Genomic DNA, 16,884 nt, shown 5'->3' on the forward strand with positions numbered 1-16,884 from the left:
CAGAGTCGTGCCTCTCCCCCCCCCTCCCGCGCAGCTGCTATAGGGGTATTTATAACCTGAGCGTGAGGGGGCAAGGACACGCGTTTTATTTCGGAAGCGATAATTCCAGTTCCAGGCGGATGAACCCGGGGAACCCAGTGTCCCCTCCCCCACTTCACTCTCACCACCAGGGCGCTGGGGACAGCCCCTGCTCCCACCCAGCCCACCTAAAAATGGCCCTTTCTTAGGCCTAAGTCTGTGGACCAAAGGCATGGGGCTATTCTTTCAGATCCCTCCCCGCAGTTTTCAGACCTCGGGCTGCACACCGCCCACCCTCCACGTCCCGGGCCGCTCTCCGACCCGAAGGGTGTTGAGAACTTCGGCCCCTTTCCTGGAGGAGACAGCACGGTGCGACGCTGACCTCTAGTGGCCCAGGCCGGTAATGCAGGCGACGGCCCAGCCTGAGCCAAGGGTCCCAGACCGGGCAGGGGCTGACCACCTGTATTCCCATCCCCTTTTTCACCTCGCTATCCTGTTCCGCCCGGTGGGGAAGGAAGCCCCCAAACTGGCTTCTCGGTATCTCTTTACTCCATCTCTGGGGCGCAAAGATTGCGCTTGGCAACCCAGGCGTCTGAGGGTAGCTGCCTTCCCGCCGGACTAGGAACCCCAGGGGGTGGGGGACGGAGTCTCGCCTCTCACTCTACACACCCTGTCCACACTCTCGCCACCATCGGCCCAGAGCCAACCACGCCGTCGATGTCTCTTCTATCTGTTCGTCAAATTATTTGTGGCGCACCTGCCAGGCCAGAGATGAGAAGACACGACCCTGCCCTCCCCGGGCTCCCAGGCCAGTCCTGGGGCCTGGCGGTGTACCTTGCAAGGCAGCATGAACAGTGTCAGGACTGCGGGAAACACCGGGCTGTGAAAGCGCAGAGGAGGAGACCAAACCCAACCGGGGCGGGGATGGGGGTCAGGCAAGTTCCTGGAGGAGGCGAAGATCTGAAAGACAAGTAGAAGTCAGCTCGGCAGAGAAGCCGAGAAAGGCATTGCGGGCAAGGGGTCAGCGCCGGCACCGCACAGCCGCAGAGCGGGCGCCGCGCACAGGGGAACTGCACCCAGCTGCGGGACCGGAGGGTGGGGCGAGGGCCCGCCCCCTCGGGGCGCTAGGGCTGTGGTTAGCCAATCGGGATCTGCCGCATTGGCTGACTGGCCGCCTTGATTGGCCAGTCCTAAGGGAGGATGCTGAGCCTCCCCTCTCCGCTCCCCCCAGGCAGATGGGGCGCCCCCGGGAGTAGGGCTGGGGTCTCCGCTGCTCCCTCCTAGGGCTTCTCCAGGCTGCGATACTTCTTGCGTAGTACGGACACCGAGTCCTTGAAGAGCACTGGGTCCAGACGGAGGCGGGAGGACACCAGGGGCATGTGGCCGAACCCTGCCGCCATCTGATTGATGCAGTTGCGGACTGGGGGCTGCGGCTCCGGCCTGGGCCCCCGGCCCTCAGGCGCCTAAGAGCGGGAGGAGAAAGGCGTTGGTTCTGTCCTGCCGACGCCCTCCCTCCCCCAGCAGCACGAAGGATTTGGATTAGACAGTGAGAGGGAATCCTCCCTCCCCTCCCCAGCCAGTGCCGACCGCCTGGATCCTCACCAGTGGAGGTCTGGCCTCCTGGTGCTGCTTCCTATAGGGGACCTTGATAGGGGGCAGCTTGGTGACTGCCGCTACTAGGAAGTTCATCAGGACGTCCACACAGGTGGGTGCTTCATCTGCCAGGGCCCTCAGAGCCTCGGGCAGGGAGTGGGTGAAAAGGGTGTGGTAGTACCTGGGCAAAGGGGGAGGACAGGGAGAGGCTGCAGCCGAGTTCGCCTCCCAGCTCCGTTCTCCTCACTCTCCCTTTCAACCCAATCCCTAAGCCTCTTGTGAAAGCCCTGCTCCCCTCTCTGAGCCCTGGCCCCCTCAGAGAGCTCCCACTCCGAGTTCGAACTACCCTCCACTGTTCTGTGCCGTGTGGCTTGTCTGCAGCCAATGGTGTACTCCCTGACAGCTCCTTGGGGCCCCCACTCCTGGGCTCTGAGGTCTGAACTCAGACAGAGCCAGACTGAGGGAGGGATCAGCTGGTTCCAAGGCCATCCAACATGGCAGCCCAAAGACCAGCTTCAGGAAGGCTGTGGATTCGCCAGGCTGATGCTGCTCCAGGTGAGCCTCGCTTCACACAGCCCCCTACAGAACAGCCTGGGCCCAGCCTGCAGACATTAGGGGCATTCTTCACTCTACTGAGAATTTCCCGCAGAGCTCCTGGGTAGATCTACAAGAGGTTCCAGGTTACACATATTTGGTTTAAACATGTTTAAGGAACCCCTCTAAACAGGCTCTCCAGAATTCAGTCCCTGTCCCCAAACTGGGGCGCTTCAGGCAGTTTCTGGAAGCCTTGGGACAGTCCCCAGCCCATCACACACACATTTGTAAAGCATCAGTTCCATTCTCTTGTCACCCCGCCACCACCACCAAACCCAAACACTGTCCATACCCTCTGCATGGCTCTACTTAAAATAACACCAGCTACCATTTGTTGACCATCTGTGTGCCAAGGACTTCTTTTGGTTTTTTCATTTGATTATCACACCAGCCCTGTGAGGTGAATACATTTTACAGATGAGGAAACTGAACCTCAAGAGAGGTGAGGAGGCCTGTCCATCACACAACTGGGAGGTGGCACATCTGGTCCTTGAAGCTGGACCTCTGTGCTCTAGGCTGATTGCTATGTTCACTCCTATGCCACCCTGCTCCTGGTCCAAAGAAGGGGTCTCTGGCCCTCTGACCCCAGGGCCCATCTGTACCTATGGTAGAAGGCAGCCGAGGTGAGAACCATGGAGAATTCGTTGGCCCTCTCAGCAGTGTAGCCCCAGCCGCCCAAGGCCTCATCCCAGAAGTGGCTCCACGTCAGAAAGCCCACCATCCGCTCCGGGAAGCTCTGCCACACTACAAAAGCAAAGTCCACCTGGGGAGATATTTAAGTGGAGGCGTGAGGAAGGACTTCACAACCAGCCAGGAATATCCAGAGATAGGGAGATAAGGCCAGCCTGGCTGAGGGGGACTCGGGGAAGAAGAGATGGGAACATGAAAGTTTCCAGGGGGTGCTTAGGGGACCTTTCCCAATGGGGAGCTAGAAACAATGCTTTTTCTGCTGGAAGCTGAAAATAATGTCTTCAGAAGAGTCTGTAGAAAGCTTCTATTAGATTTCTAAGGAGGAGGCTGATTGGCTTTCTGGGATGGTTTCAAAAGCAGGAGGCTGGACCTCTTGATCTCTGGTCCTCCCAGCTCTGGGAATTTAAGGGGCTGCCAGGGCCCTCAGCTCTGTCCGCATCCACACTGAGCTGCTCCCGGGCCCAGACCTCACCTCACTTGTGGAGAGACTGCTGTGGGCATCGAGGCTGAGGATGGCATCGGTGCTGATGGCATTGTACGGGAAGAAGCGGTCGCTGACCTGCAGTGGGAGGGAGGTGAAGGCAGCTCAGCCGTGGGAACCCTCCCCAGGCTCCTACAGTGAATATCTGAGTATCTGCTAAGCAGGAGACCCTGCAGCCATGGTGTAGAGGGAAGGGTAGAGAAAACAGCGAGGCTGCCCAGAACTCGGACCTGAGGAACTCATCTGACCTCTTGGGACTTCAGTTGCTCCTTTGGAACGGGGTGTTTGGTGTCTAAAGGCCCTTCCAGTTTTGACACCTCAGAGTCCTCTGTTGTCACATAAGATGCTCACCTCAACCCTGGCAGGGGCTGTCAGACATCCTTCATTTGAAAGCAATGGGTCCAGGAGATGAAGGGACTTGCCTAGATCCACACAGCCAGCAGGTGGCTCACACCATCCCAGGTTCTCAGAAGCCACCCCACTCTGGCCCAGTTTGCTGCCATCTGTCTATATTTCCTCTAGATCCCAGGTTTTACCTCTGTCCCTCATCCGAGACATCCAACCTACTCCCTCTGCCTTCCCACATCACAGAAAACCCCAGTTCTCTGGAAGCACAATTCACAAAGGCCAGAGATGAAAGAGAAGCACCTCTATTAGGCCTGCAGCCAAAACCCACTGTCTGATTTCTTCAGGCCCAACTTGAAGTCCAGCTTTGGCTCCGGTTCACATAAAGCGCCCCGTGTGCCCTTCCCAGTTCCCAGCATTCAGGGGCCGACACTCCCCTCCATGCCCCTCCTCATCCCTCACCTTCCTGTGCCCCTCACTGACTGTCAAGGGCACTGCTGTCTCTGGCCACCTGGGTGGTGGTGGCTTCTCGCTGCTCCAGAGAACCAAGATCTAGGAGGAAAGGGGAGTGTTCCTGAAGTCTGGGGCGGAAGGGGGGGTCCCAGGAGTGATCTTTCTCAAGGTGGAAGGAATATGGGGGAGCAGGTGTATGTGTGAGTTTGGGAGGAGAGTGTAGTTGGAGTCGAGGTCCTTTCAATGCTACCCTGCTTGCCTCTGGGCTTCTGGAAGGCAGGAATTCCTGTGACACGAAGGTAGCTACCTGTGGCTTTAGAACAAAGAGAGCCGGTTGTGGTAGCCCCTAGCCTGGGCCCTGACCCCATGCCCCATCCCCATCTTCTCTCAAAGGTTCTCATTCTCTTCCTGCTCCTTTATCCGTCCCAACCCAGCTCCAATGTCCATCTTTGGAGCTGCTCCATCTGTGCCCTGGCTGAGCTAACTGATGCTCTTACTCTCAAGAGTCTGTCTGGCTTCTCTGGAAGTGAGATTTGACAGTCTGCATGCCAGGAAATACTACCTGAATCTGAATCTGGGGTGGAATCTTCCTGCTTTTTCTCTGCATCCTCAGCATCGAGCCCAGGGCCTGGGGCTCAGAAAATGAATGCTGGATGAATAAATGAGTGAATGTATGTGTGTTTACTTCTTCAGCCTCCCCAAGAGGGAGGGAGGGGTGGGGGTGAGGAAAGGAACAAGAACTTTGGAGCTTAAAGAGGAAGGTAGCAATGGCACTTGAAAATCTTTCCCGTGCCTTCCCCAAAAATGCGTGGTTATCAAGGTCTAGATGTCTTTTTGAGGGTCCTGCCTTGTCCTTTGTCCCCACCTTGGATCTCGGGACACCAGCTGTCAAGGGGGCAGACCTGGGCACAGTGCTGGGAGCCTGCCACCGCCTGGATGAGCTTCAGGGGGGGCTTGCCTGGGGCCCCCACCCAGATCAGGGCGCTGAACCTGCCCACAGGGCGAGAGCCTAGGAAAATGAGACACAGGCTATTAGGATGGGAGGGGACAGAACCCTCTGGAGGTTCTGACCTGAGTTGGGGACTCGGGAAGCCAGGAGAGACATTGGGGATTTGGGGAGGGGCTGGGCTGGGCTCTATGGTTAAGGCTGGGTCAGACTTGGGGAGAGTTGATGTGGGGACTTCAAGTTGTCCCATCCCCAGGGCATACCCTGTTGTACATGGTAGAAGGGGAAATCCGAGGGGCTTGTGGAAAAAGTGGACAGGGCCAGGAGTGCCCCTGGGGGGCTGTTCCACAGTAGCGAGGGGTGAGCAGATGCTCCAAAGATCCGGTCCTGAATAATCTGTGAAATGAGAGAGGGCTGTGCAGAGGGAGTGGCCAGTGTGGCCATAGGCAGGCTCTGAGGAAGTGAGGACCTGGTATAGCCCCACCCCTTCCCCTTCAGGCTCAGGGGGTGGGGGGTGGAGGCAGCAGCTGCATCACCAGATCACTGGGGACAGAAGGATTCAGATGCAGAAGTCCAGAGTAGGGGGCAGTCAATGATGATATCCAGAGGTGGCAGATGGTGGTGACCTGCTGCCTCCCTTTCCTTCCTCACTCATGGCAACACCACTAACAGGTCCTGATGTTTCTTCTGGACCCAGAATCCCTCCCACCCAGCACCCCAGGCAGCCAGTGCCCGTCAACTGGAATTGGGACATGCTTTGAAATCTATTTGCCACAGCTGTCCTCTACAGCTGGGGAAACCGAGGCCAAGATTGGAGAAGGAACTTGTCCAAGAGATCAGAGCCAAGTCTCAGATTTACCCTAGAGGCATCTTCAAGGGGGAGGCCCAAACACCGGGGCAGAGGAGGTGTGTGGAGAGGGGATGGGGATGAGGCAGGAGCCGAGCACCAGGGCTCCCGTCAGGGGAGTCCCCCTCACCTCCAGAGTGGTATGGATGACCTTCTCGACTGAGGAGAAGTAGGCATCCCATAGAAACTGGGTCTGCTGACGCAGGGCGAGGACCCGTGTGAGAGGCATCTGCTGGAGGGCAGCTAGGACCTGGGGCAGAGAGGGAGAAAGGAGAAGGCGTGGGGCCTTGTCAGGCCCTGACTGACCCCGGGTTGGGGCAACGTAGGTTGGAGGTCTAGGAACAAGAAGCCCTCTCCCCACAGTTCTCCAAGTGGGTTAGGAGCAGCCACCCTTGGCTAAGTCCCAGGTAATTTAGCAATCCAGAGTTCAAGGGTCACACAGAGCTGGGTTTAAATGCCACTTAGTAACTGTGTGACTGTGGACGAGATACTTAACCTCTTTGGGTCTGTTTCCTCATGTGTAAAGTGAGGATAGTAATAGCACCTGCCTCAGAGGGTGGTTGTGAGAATTAAATTAGATGATACATATTAACTGCGCAGCGCAGTGGAGAGGCTCAGTAGCTATTGTTACGAACTCCCCACACCACTCTCACTTCTGGGGGTTCAGGGCTCACACACGTTTTTCAGAGCTGGGCAAATGAGTTTCATCAGATGGAAAAGTCACCATGCATTTTGCTTTCTCATCCGAAGCTCCAAGGAGGTGCTCAGACTTTGGACTTTTGTGGCCTTCCCTTAAATTGGGTATTTAAGTAGTCATGCATGAGTATGGCTGGGTCTATGGAGATCCTCTGGTCTAACTTATCCCATTGTACAGAAGGCGAAACTGAGACTGGAAGAGGCTCAGGACTTGCTCTCAGAACCCCCAGGAGTCTCTGCCTCCATCTGATCCTATGGGAGCCCCAAAGGCTTGGGGCTGGGGGCAAAATCATCAGTATACATAGATGGGGGATAGGAATGAGGACTGAAGGCAGCCTGGGGGCGGGGATCCCCGGGTCTTCCCATGTCACAGGTCCAGTCCCCACCCCGTAGGCAGGGCCCTGAGCTACCTGAAGTGGGAGCCTCTTGTCAGTGACAATGGCCGCTTTGGTCCAATCGATGACCTCGGAGAAGGGCAGCTCCCAGCGAGGGCTGAGAAGCACAGGGATGCAGCCAGCCTGGGGGGCAGGGGTGTCACTCGGGAGCCCAGTCCCACCCTGCACACACTCACCCCCCTCCCAGTTCCAAGTCAGCAGCTGCTGCTGTTGGGGTCAGGGGGCAAAGAGGAGAGAAAAGTGGGGTTTGGGGGGAGGTTGTTCTGCAGAAGGTGCAGTGAATGTGGCTGCAGGCACACCTGAGTCCCACAGTAAAGGAGTGGGCAGCTCACCACCCCTGCCCATTGGCCTGGGCCCAGAGTACCCTGCCAGCTCAGGAGTGTCGGGGGACAGGGGCAGGGGGTGCCCAAGTTAGGGTTGTACCTGCAGGGCTTGGAGGAAGTGCGAGGCATCAGGACGGTGGCCAGGGATGAGGCAGAAGGTGGCATTGGGTAGCGTTGCCCCAGGGTGGGTCCTAAGGAGGCACAGGAGGAGGTCCCACACATATGAGGCCTGAGACAGCTGCCCCTCACCCTATCTGGCTCCTTGATGGCCCCCAGCCCCCACACCAACACTCCCCAATTCACAATGTGCAAACCCACCACCGTGTGCTCATATGTTGACAAACACTCATGCACACGCACACCACTCACTGACACACTAACACAAACACAAGCCTCACCCATGGTTGGGCCAGGAGGCAGGAGCCTAGGTTCCAGCTCTGCCTCTGCCCTTGGTGGGCCTAGACACCTCCCTTCTCTGGACTTTCCTCATTTGCAAAATGGAAGGTGGCGGGACCTGCCGTTTCCAAGGCTGGATTCGACTTAGACTTGGCCGTGCACATGTTTGCCTTCCCACTGCTCTGCCACATGCAGACTCTCTGGCAGCCCTCACCTGCGTGGCCTCCATGCCCTGCCCTCCTCCCATCCTGAGAGCCCAGGCCTGTGAAAGGCTCCTCTGTCATGAGGTGGGCTGGGCCCCTAGCCTGGAACCACACAGGAAGCTGCTGCCCAGAGGCCCCCTTGCCCAGAGGACAGGCCTCCTCTGTTCCTCCCACCTCCTTCCCCCAACCCCAGGGCCACATTCAGGCTGTGTGTGCCTGTGGAGGGAGGGACAGGAGTCACAGGGGTAGGACTGCCCACTAGGGGAAGCAGTGCCCATGACCTAGCTACTGGGAGGTGGGGGTGGGGGCAGGACTCCGGGCCCACCGGCTTGCTCTGAGTGGGACAGATGAAAAGGACCTAGGGGGTCCCAGGATCTTCCTCAGCTACAGCCTATCTGGTTCTGAGCCTGAACCTTCAAGAAGCAGTCTTGGGTGTACTTAGTCAGCCTCTGGACCAACCCCCATTGAGCAGATGGGGAGACCGAGTCTCAGAAAGACCCAAGTACTGGCTCAGGGTCTCAGAAGGGGTTGGGGCAGAACTGGGTTATTTGAACCACCCCAGAGCTGCTGCTTAGGGGTCTCCCAGAGGACCCCTGCCTTCTTTCTCCAATGCTCAGGTGTCCAGAGGTATCTCCTGGAAGAAGCCGCAAGTTAAACAACAGGACACCTTCCACCTAATTAAAAGCCACAGCACCAGCAAGCTACAGCCCTCTCCCCTTCCCCAGTAAAGCCCTAAGGGACTGAAAACCCCTAAGTTGAAGGCTTCAGAGAACCCAGAGACAAAGAGCCTGCTGAATAAACTGCACCCCTGAGTCCTCATTAACCTCCACTGCTCCCCGCTCTGTGTCTTTGCATCTCTTTCTCCCTCAGCCGGGAGCACCCCTCCCTGCCTTGCAGCCCGAGGAATTCCTCCTACTCAGTCTTAATGTCTGAGCTCAAACATCCTCTCCTCTGGGAAACCCTCCTTGACCTCTCCAGAGAAGGCCCCCTCCTCTCTGCTCCCACAGCACCTGTGCACATGTAGTAGTAATGGGCCAAGCTAACCTCTACTGAGCATGCGCTTTCTTCTAGGCCCCGTTCTGAGTACTTTACATGCGCTAACTCACTTCATTCTCAACCCTGTGAGGTGGGAGGTATGTGCTGTTAGTATCCCATTTTACAGATGAGGAAACTGAGGCCTAAAGAGGTTACACACTTCTGAAGTAGGAGAGCCAGGCAGGCAGCTCGCACAGCCTCTCTCTGCTTAACAATGTGGGTCATAACTAGTGCCTTGTCTGTCTCTCCTACAAGACCAAGCTACTTGCGGGCAGGGGCTGTGCCTCCCTCCTCTCCATATCCCCAGGGCCTAGCAGAGCACCTGGCAGAGAATGGGCACTTAATGGGTGCTTAATGAATGCTCAGTGTGCAATAGAGGATAGACCCAGGACCAATGGACCAAATGTCTGCAAGATTAGTTTCAGCACAAATTCTGGTAATGGAGCTGACTGAGAGTAGCCAGTGGGTGACCTTGGGAAGTGGTGAGTTCCCCATCAGTAGAGGTAACTAAGCAGAGGCTGGATAAGCGTGTATGTGTGTTCCTTTAGAGGGGACATCGTGGTAACTGCCAATGAAGTCTTAGTCTATGATTGCATAAGGTGTTTTGCCAGGGAGCCTCAGTGCCCAAGGCTGGAGTTAATGTGGCTCCACTCATGGCCCCAGGGCTCTACCAGGGCCTAGCCGTAGGCAGGGCCACACTGTGACTTCTGTGTGCCCTAGGCACTTTGGCCTCTGTAGGCCCCTGCCATAAAAAAATTATAAAAATGATATTTGATGACTGTGTAGGTATAAAAATGAACATATTAGTTTTATATATTAAATCATTTTCTTCTACTTAAGAGTTCATTTTTTTCCTTCTGATTTTCAAAGAAATGAAAATATTTTCATGGGCCCCTAAAAGTATCACTGGTCCTGGGTGCTGTGCCTCCGGGGCCCCATGGAGATGGGCCAGGGACCTTTAAAACATGCATTGAATCTATGTTAAAAAAATACAGGGCTGGCCCGGTGGTGCAGCGGTTAAGTGCGCACGTTCCTCTTCTCGGGGGCCCAGAGTTCGCTGGTTCGGATCCCGGGTGCGGACATGGCACCGCTTGGCACGCCATGCTGTGGTAGGCGTCCCACATATAAAGTGGAGGAAGATGGGCACGGATCTCAGCTCAGGGCCAGTCTTCCTCAGCAAAAAGAGGAGGATTGGCAGCAGTTAGCTCAGGGCTAATCTTCCTCAAAAAAAAAAAAACAAAAAACGGGGGAGCATACATACATGTTGTTTGTACACACACAGAGTACCTCAGAAAAGACGCTCGAGAAACTAGAAACGGTGTTCAGCTCCAGGAAGGAAAACTGGGTGGCCGGAGACAGGGGAGGGAGGGAGGGAGTTTTTACTGTATACGCTTTTGTACCATTGGAATTTTGTACCATGTGAATGAATTCCCTATTCATAAAAATAAATAAATAACAATTTAAATGGGTGGAGGCTCATTCCAAAGCAGCAGGAGACTGTTCAACGAAGGTGGAAAAACATGGGCTTTGGAGCCAGAAGTGCAGCGTTTAATCTCAACCCCGTTGCTGCCAAGGGCCAGATGAGAAACATGAGGGAGGCCGTGGTGCATCAAGGAGCTTGGCACCAAAGGCACTCCCCTGGTCTGAGCCTCAGTTTCCTGTTCCCTGCAATGGGGATAATAATGCCTCCCTTGAAGGGTGTTTCAGAGGATTGACCATGACTTCTGTAAGGGGGCTGGCACAGCACCTGGCCCAGGGCAAGCTCTCCCCTCCCCCCTCCCGCCAGCCTGGCCAGTGACTGTGAGTCGCCTATTTCTCTGGCCAGCACTTGTTTATTCAGGCCACCTTCAGGGGGCTGGCCCTGTGGCTGTGGGCCTCCCTCTCTCACCCTGTCCCTCTACTGTGTGGCTGGCTTGGCCGGGCCGCAGTCTGGTACTTCAGGGAAACCGAGGCGCATGCTACCCCAGAGATGATGACGAGTCCTGTCACCTGCAGGCGGGCTGAGGCCAAAAACAGAACTTCTTGAAGTTCGGAGGACAATTAGAGGCTGCTAGGCCTCACACCTTGGAAACAGACTTATCAAAAATGCTACTCAGAGTGTGGCCCACGCTGATTAGAAAACCTTGACCAGTTTTGGCCAATTTTGGATCAATCAGTAAACATTTAGTGAGCACCTGCCTACTGTGTACAGCTCCCTAACTTTCATAGCTAAGTGCCTGCTCAGAAAAGTGAGGCAGGGCAATGGAAGCAGAGAGCCTTGTCACTAAAGGTGAGCTCTGTCTGAGCTCCGAGCTTGCGGGGTCTGGGGGGATCCCCGACTTTTCTGGTTACTGCTGAGGATGCCCACTAGGCGTGGGTCCTAGCAGAAGGGCCGTGAGGGCAGACTGGGGCAATTCTGTCCTCGCCCCCGGCTTCGAGACTCCCTGGAGGCCATGTGCCTTCAGGAGGCAGAGGGATTCCATTCCCACAAGAGCCCTTTGGCTGAGAGAAGCCCCAGAGGCCCCAAGCAAGGCAAAAACAGAGCTTGGCCACCTGAAGAATTCCTGGGAGGGAAGAGGAGCTCAGAATAGCCCGTGTTGTCCTGGCAGAGGGAGGGAGCAGGGAAGGATTCTAGAATGACAGGTTCCGCCTCAGGTCTGCCTTGGGAGATAGGGAGGGAATTCTCTGCCGCAGGGGCCCTGGACAACCTGAGCAGGCTTTCATTCTTGCCTGGCCAGTCAGCCTTTGGACAATGTGGGCCTCCTGGGGCTGCATAGGGGTTAGAGTACTTAGAGGTTAACTGCATTATCATCTGCGGTGTGTCACCCCAACTAGCCCAGGCAGAGAGAAATTTCTGAACGAGCTCTCCATGCCCCATAGGCCCCCATGCCTGTTATATGTATTCATGCACTCTTACTGGCAGGAAGTTCTTCTGTAGGTCTGACCTAATTCATATTTACTGTAACCAAAGGCTGTTTCCTTAAGAAGTTAATCCCCCAAATTAGACATAGGAGCACCTTCCATCTGTGACCAGTTACTAATCTCCATGGCTCTGAGGCATTTGACGGGGTTGATCACAAACTCTTGCTTAAAACTTAGAATTCTAACGCTGAAGGCTACAGAGACAGGAAATTCCATTAAAATACTGGCTGTGCTCTTTCTGGCTGGGAGGCCTCAGACAAGTTCCTTAACCTCTCTGAGCTTCAGTATCTGGTACACAAACATTTAAATGATAGCAATAAGTATATTTTATTATAATCGTTATTTATGAAAGTGCTCAGCACAGAGTAAGGACTGTAGAAGTGTATGTTAAAGAAAGTACTAGGGAAGGAGGCATTGGAATAAGAGAAAAAGAGTAAGTAGGGTGAGTCATGTTTTGTGTTTTTAAGGATCCCCAGGGGAGAACTCCACAACCTGCCTAGGACACCCCTTGCAGCAAATCACTGTCTCGGCGGTAGTGTTCTCTGCTGTCTAGCCTGACTCTCTCCTGCTGCGGCTGAGGCCTAAATTTGCCAGGACTAGCTGGTTCTCCCATCCCAATCCTGCCCCCACCCTGGCCTCTGGGCTCGCTCCCATCACAGACCCCTCTCATCCAGACCCCAAGGGGAAAGGTCCACTTACTGCTCGGGTCCGTGGTCCTGCTCACAGCGCCCATCCCAGGGGCAGGCAGAGAAGTTGGTGTCTGCCGTGTGCCACCCGCCCCTCTCCTCTGCCAGGGCTAGCAGGGCCACCCTGGGGTGGGGGCTGTGCTGCCGCAGCTGGCCAGGTGCCCCACCTCGTAATGCGTGGGCTTCGGGAAGAAGCGGGAGGGCCACGTCAAAGCCATGCCGGAAGGTGTCCACTGTTGGGCTGGCCTCGGCCACTATTGCCTGTCCCAGCTGGAAGGTCCGGGGGCAGGGGGCTGGGTGGAGACTGAGGACCAGATGGTTCCTGCCCCCATTCCATTGCGGGGGCACCGGGCTGCACTCTCCAGCTGAGGAGTCCCGGGTGAGGGGGAGGAGGAGGAGGCAGGCCTCGGCAGCGTTGGATGTGTGGTAGCGGGACCCCTCAATGGAAGCCAGGATCCTGCGATGAGTCTCAGAGACCGGTCCAGCTGCCGAGTACACAAATACCTTGAGGCCACCACCCCTGCACTTCGAGGCGTCAAAGCAAGCTCCCCAGTCACAGCTGCCGCTACGGGGGCCTTGAGGAAGTTCAGGGGCATCTTCTAGGAGCTCCCCAGGCTGGGAGAAACTCTGCAGGAGCTCTGCATCCAGCCAGCGTGGCCAGCCTTGGGAGGCCCCTGCCCGAGGTCTGGTGGGCACTGCCAGGCGGAGAAGGGGGAAGGCTCCCAGGAGGACGAGGAGCCAAGAGGCCGACAGTGCCAGCAAGAGGGCCTTTCTTCTCCATGACTGCATGTGGCCACCGGCAGCCGGGGCTGGGGGAAGCAGGAGGCTCAGGGGCCTGAGGGTGGGTGGCTGGAACCTGAATAACCTTCTAGTTCAGCGCCCTCATTGTACAGCTGGGAAGACTGAGGCTCACCGAGGGCAGGCTGTCTGCGTAGGGTCAACAGCGAGTCACCGGCCAGGCACAAGGAGGCCAAGTAGGACCCAGCCCTCTAGCTTTGCCTTCCTGCTGTCAGGACTCTGCTTCCCCGGCCTTTGGACAACCAAGCCAGCCTTTGCTCTCCCAGCAGCGCCCTGTGCTCCTGGGTATTGCTCAGGCTGTTGCAACCCCTGTCTGGACTGCAAGGCCGTGTCCTTCTGCCCTCCTGGCTGCACCCCGTGACCTCCGCCTCAAGGGAGAGGAGGGCTGTCTGCCAGGCCATGGGGGACCCGTCAGGGCTCCCACAGGAGGCAGCTTGGCCAGAGTGCAGGGCTGGACAGAAGCGGGGATGGTCTCCCCAGTCCTCCTCCTGCCTAAGCAGCCCCTGAACAGCCCTGGCCGCCTGTGTGTCCACTGGCAGGCACTCCTGGACTGTGGGCCCTGCGGCTAGAGCTAAAATTAGACCCTGTGCCCCATGTGGGCTCTCAGGGTCAGCTGAGGTCAAGGCCTGGGTGCAGCCAGTGCCCCCTGCCTTGAGGACTGGGAGGGCTGTGGGTCTTGGTCCTCTCCCACTCTGTCGCTGCCCCCGGCTCAGACAGCTCTGTCTCTCCCCCTCCCCCACTAGCAGCTGGTCCTGCACTGTCTGATTGGAGCTATCATGGTGCAGAGGCCAGGGAGCCCGCACCAAACTCCTGCCCCACGGCCCCTAAGCCCTGCCGGTTTCTCCTCCTGGTCCCTCGGTCCCTCGGAGCAGCCTCTGACCAATCTAGATTTCTTTCCTAGCGGCGGCCTGGCTCCTCCCCGCCATCCCTGATTCGCTCCTGGCTGGGAGGCAGGGTCTCCACTTAACCCCTTCCAAACCAGTTTCCTCGACTGCTAATAATAATAACCAGCAGGGCCCACACCTTACCGTTTGCCTTGAGCTCTCACAGCCTCTGTCTCTGAATTCTCACATCGACCTTCCAAGGCCGAGGTTTATCACTGTCATTTTCTAAAGACGAGAAAAGTGAAGCTCAGAGAGGGGGTGATATCTTCCTGAGGTGACCCAGCTAAGAAGTGGCAGGATGGGGATTCGAGCCCTGAGCTCCTGACCCTCACCCGCAGAGCTTCCCACTGCTCACCCCAGCTGGGTCTGAGTGTGGGGAGTCTGCAGATCAACAGATGAGCTAAGAGAGGTTTAGCGGCTGGGAGGGGGCGGGGTGAGTGGTATTGGGTAAATTGCTCCTAACTATTCCCAGGATTGGTCCCTCCTCCTTCAGCATCCCCACCCCCAATCTCATCCAGCTCCCAGCCTTTTCAGGCCCGCCTGGCACCTTTCACTTAGGTGCACAGGTCTGCCATCGCCTGCAGCTCTCCGGGGAAGATCTTGATGCTTGTTCCAGCCAGTATGGGAAGCTCTTCCTGAGGGTGAACTTGACTCTCCATTAGCCCACGAACATTGAGGGTTTTCCCTGCTCAGTGCCTTGGTCTGTGCTCGGTGAGGGGAGCTGGGAATGGGTGATGTTGCCCCTTGAGGAAGCGCTGAAGTGATGGGGAAGACGCAGATCCTGGCTGCCAGGAGCCCCAGTCTGATGTGGGAGGCTGCAGGGAGCCAGGCAGACCTGGAGTGGATGCTCCTTCTACGCCTTACTGGCGGGATGATGTTGGGCCTCTGTCCCCTCGTCGCTAGAATGGGGATAATGATATCCAGCAGGAGATGGTTGCCAGGTTAAATCCAGGCCCATCCCAGGGGGTCTGGCAACAAGTGGTAAGCTCCTTTCTTTGCTGGCCTTCCCCTGATCTCAGGGGGCCACTGATCTGACAAGGGAGCCACCATGGGAATGTTATACCCTCGGTGGGCAGTCAGTCAGGGGGTGGGGCGCAGTTCACACATCCAAGAATGTCCTCAAAATGGCCAACAAAGGGGAAATCTGGCCTCTTCACACTTCAGGGTCAGTCTCTCCCTGCACACCTCAGCTTCCCTCCCGGGAAGGGAGGCCTCCGCACACGCACATGCCTTTCGCTTTCCTCTGCTAACCCTCCTCATCCTCCAGGAATCAACCGAAGCCTCTCTCCCTACAGGAGGTTTCCCTGACTCCCCTCAGGCTGGTGAGGGCCCTCCTCTAGGGTCTCATGCCATTTCTCCATCCCTCTATCCCTGTGCTCATTCATTCATCCAACAGATACTTACAGAGGACTAAACGTGGGCCTGGTTTTGTGCCAGGCCCTGGGGGTAAACACCAAAGAGCAATAATAGCTGACATTCGTATTACACTTGCTGTGTGCCACACGCGGCTCTAAGTGCTAGTGTTTTCGCTCGTTTACTCCTCTCCTGTGGGGGCTTTGAGGGAGATATTATTATTATCCCCATTTTACAGATGGGGAAATGGAGGCCCAGGGAGCTTAAGTAACTTGCCTAAATTCCCATACCTCAGCCAGGATTTGGACCCGGGCAGTCCATTCCTTTAACCACTGCACCACTCTACCTCCTGACTGAGACAGACACGGCCCCACCTCACCGAGTTCACTGTCCCGGAAGGAGACCATTAATCAGGCAACAACAGAACAAGGGAAGGGGGACCACCTAACCCAGGGGGCCAGGGAAGGTGTCTGAAGCAGTGGCACCCACCCAAAGACCTGAAGGACAACAATGTGTTTTTTAGAAAATCCATGTCCTGCCTGTGTGGGAACAGACAGGAAATGGCAGGAGTGGAAGCAGGGACATCTTTTGTTACACGTCTGTCACCCCACAAGTCATTCATTTTCTCATTCCACATCCATTTAATGAGCCCTTACTGGGGGCCGGGCAGGTTCCAAGGGCAGTGGACAAGCAGACAAAATCTTGTCTTCACGGAGCTGACATTCCAGGGAAGGGAAGCCAGCAATAAAGAAACCAAACGAATAAAAGATCTCATATGTTATGTGGCGATAAACGCTACGGAGACAGGGAGGGGCTGCAATGTGGAATGCAAGGATCAGGGCAGGCTGCACTGAAAGCTGACATCTGAGGTCAGGGAGTGAGTGGGGTGTATTTCTAGGGGAAGTCCATTCCGGGAGGAGGAATGGAGGAGCAGCCAGGGCACAGGTTCTGGGGGGAGCCTGCCTGCTACACGTCAGGCCTGATCTGACCTTGTTTTCACAGCACCCTCGGACTGCAGGGGACAGGCTGCCATATGGTCCAAGACAGAAGCCGGGAGCCCTCTGGGGTCAGGTAAGCCATGATGATGTCTTGGACCAAGGTGGTGGGGGTGAGAAGTAGTTGGACGCTGGAGCCAGGGCAAAGAGACAGACATGCTGACAGATTGATGTGAGGCTGGGCCTCAGCCACAGGCGGGATGGAGTTGCCATCATCCGAGATAGGGAAGACTGAGTGGGGAACTGACTTGG

General features: G+C 56.3%; 1 protein-coding gene across 3 annotated transcripts; it reads right to left on the bottom strand.

Annotated features, from left to right (window-relative positions):
* Positions 1–63: 63 nt before the first annotated feature.
* Positions 64–14,272, bottom strand: EXTL1 (exostosin like glycosyltransferase 1). 3 transcript variants are annotated; one of them, XM_014855008.3, is made up of 11 exons: positions 12,616–14,271; positions 7,482–7,572; positions 7,074–7,181; positions 6,098–6,217; positions 5,384–5,516; positions 5,077–5,183; positions 4,184–4,273; positions 3,368–3,454; positions 2,808–2,968; positions 1,621–1,792; positions 64–1,481 (listed from the first exon to the last, which is right to left on the bottom strand). In XM_014855008.3, exons 1-11 carry the CDS (start codon positions 13,389–13,391, stop codon positions 1,299–1,301), a joined length of 2,028 nt encoding a protein of 675 aa, XP_014710494.2. In that variant the 5' UTR covers positions 13,392–14,271; the 3' UTR covers positions 64–1,298. The 3 variants fall into 3 exon arrangements, with proteins under 3 accessions (XP_014710494.2, XP_070366751.1, XP_070366752.1); XM_070510651.1 differs by lacking the exons at positions 64–1,481; positions 1,621–1,792 and adding an exon at positions 1,802–2,598 and having other exon boundaries at positions 12,616–14,272; XM_070510650.1 differs by lacking the exons at positions 5,077–5,183; positions 5,384–5,516.
* Between the last annotated feature and the right edge of the window lie 2,612 nt (positions 14,273–16,884).

This window comes from Equus asinus, chromosome 5 (genome assembly GCF_041296235.1).
Source record: "Equus asinus isolate D_3611 breed Donkey chromosome 5, EquAss-T2T_v2, whole genome shotgun sequence".
Classification (NCBI taxonomy): Eukaryota; Metazoa; Chordata; class Mammalia; order Perissodactyla; family Equidae; genus Equus; species Equus asinus.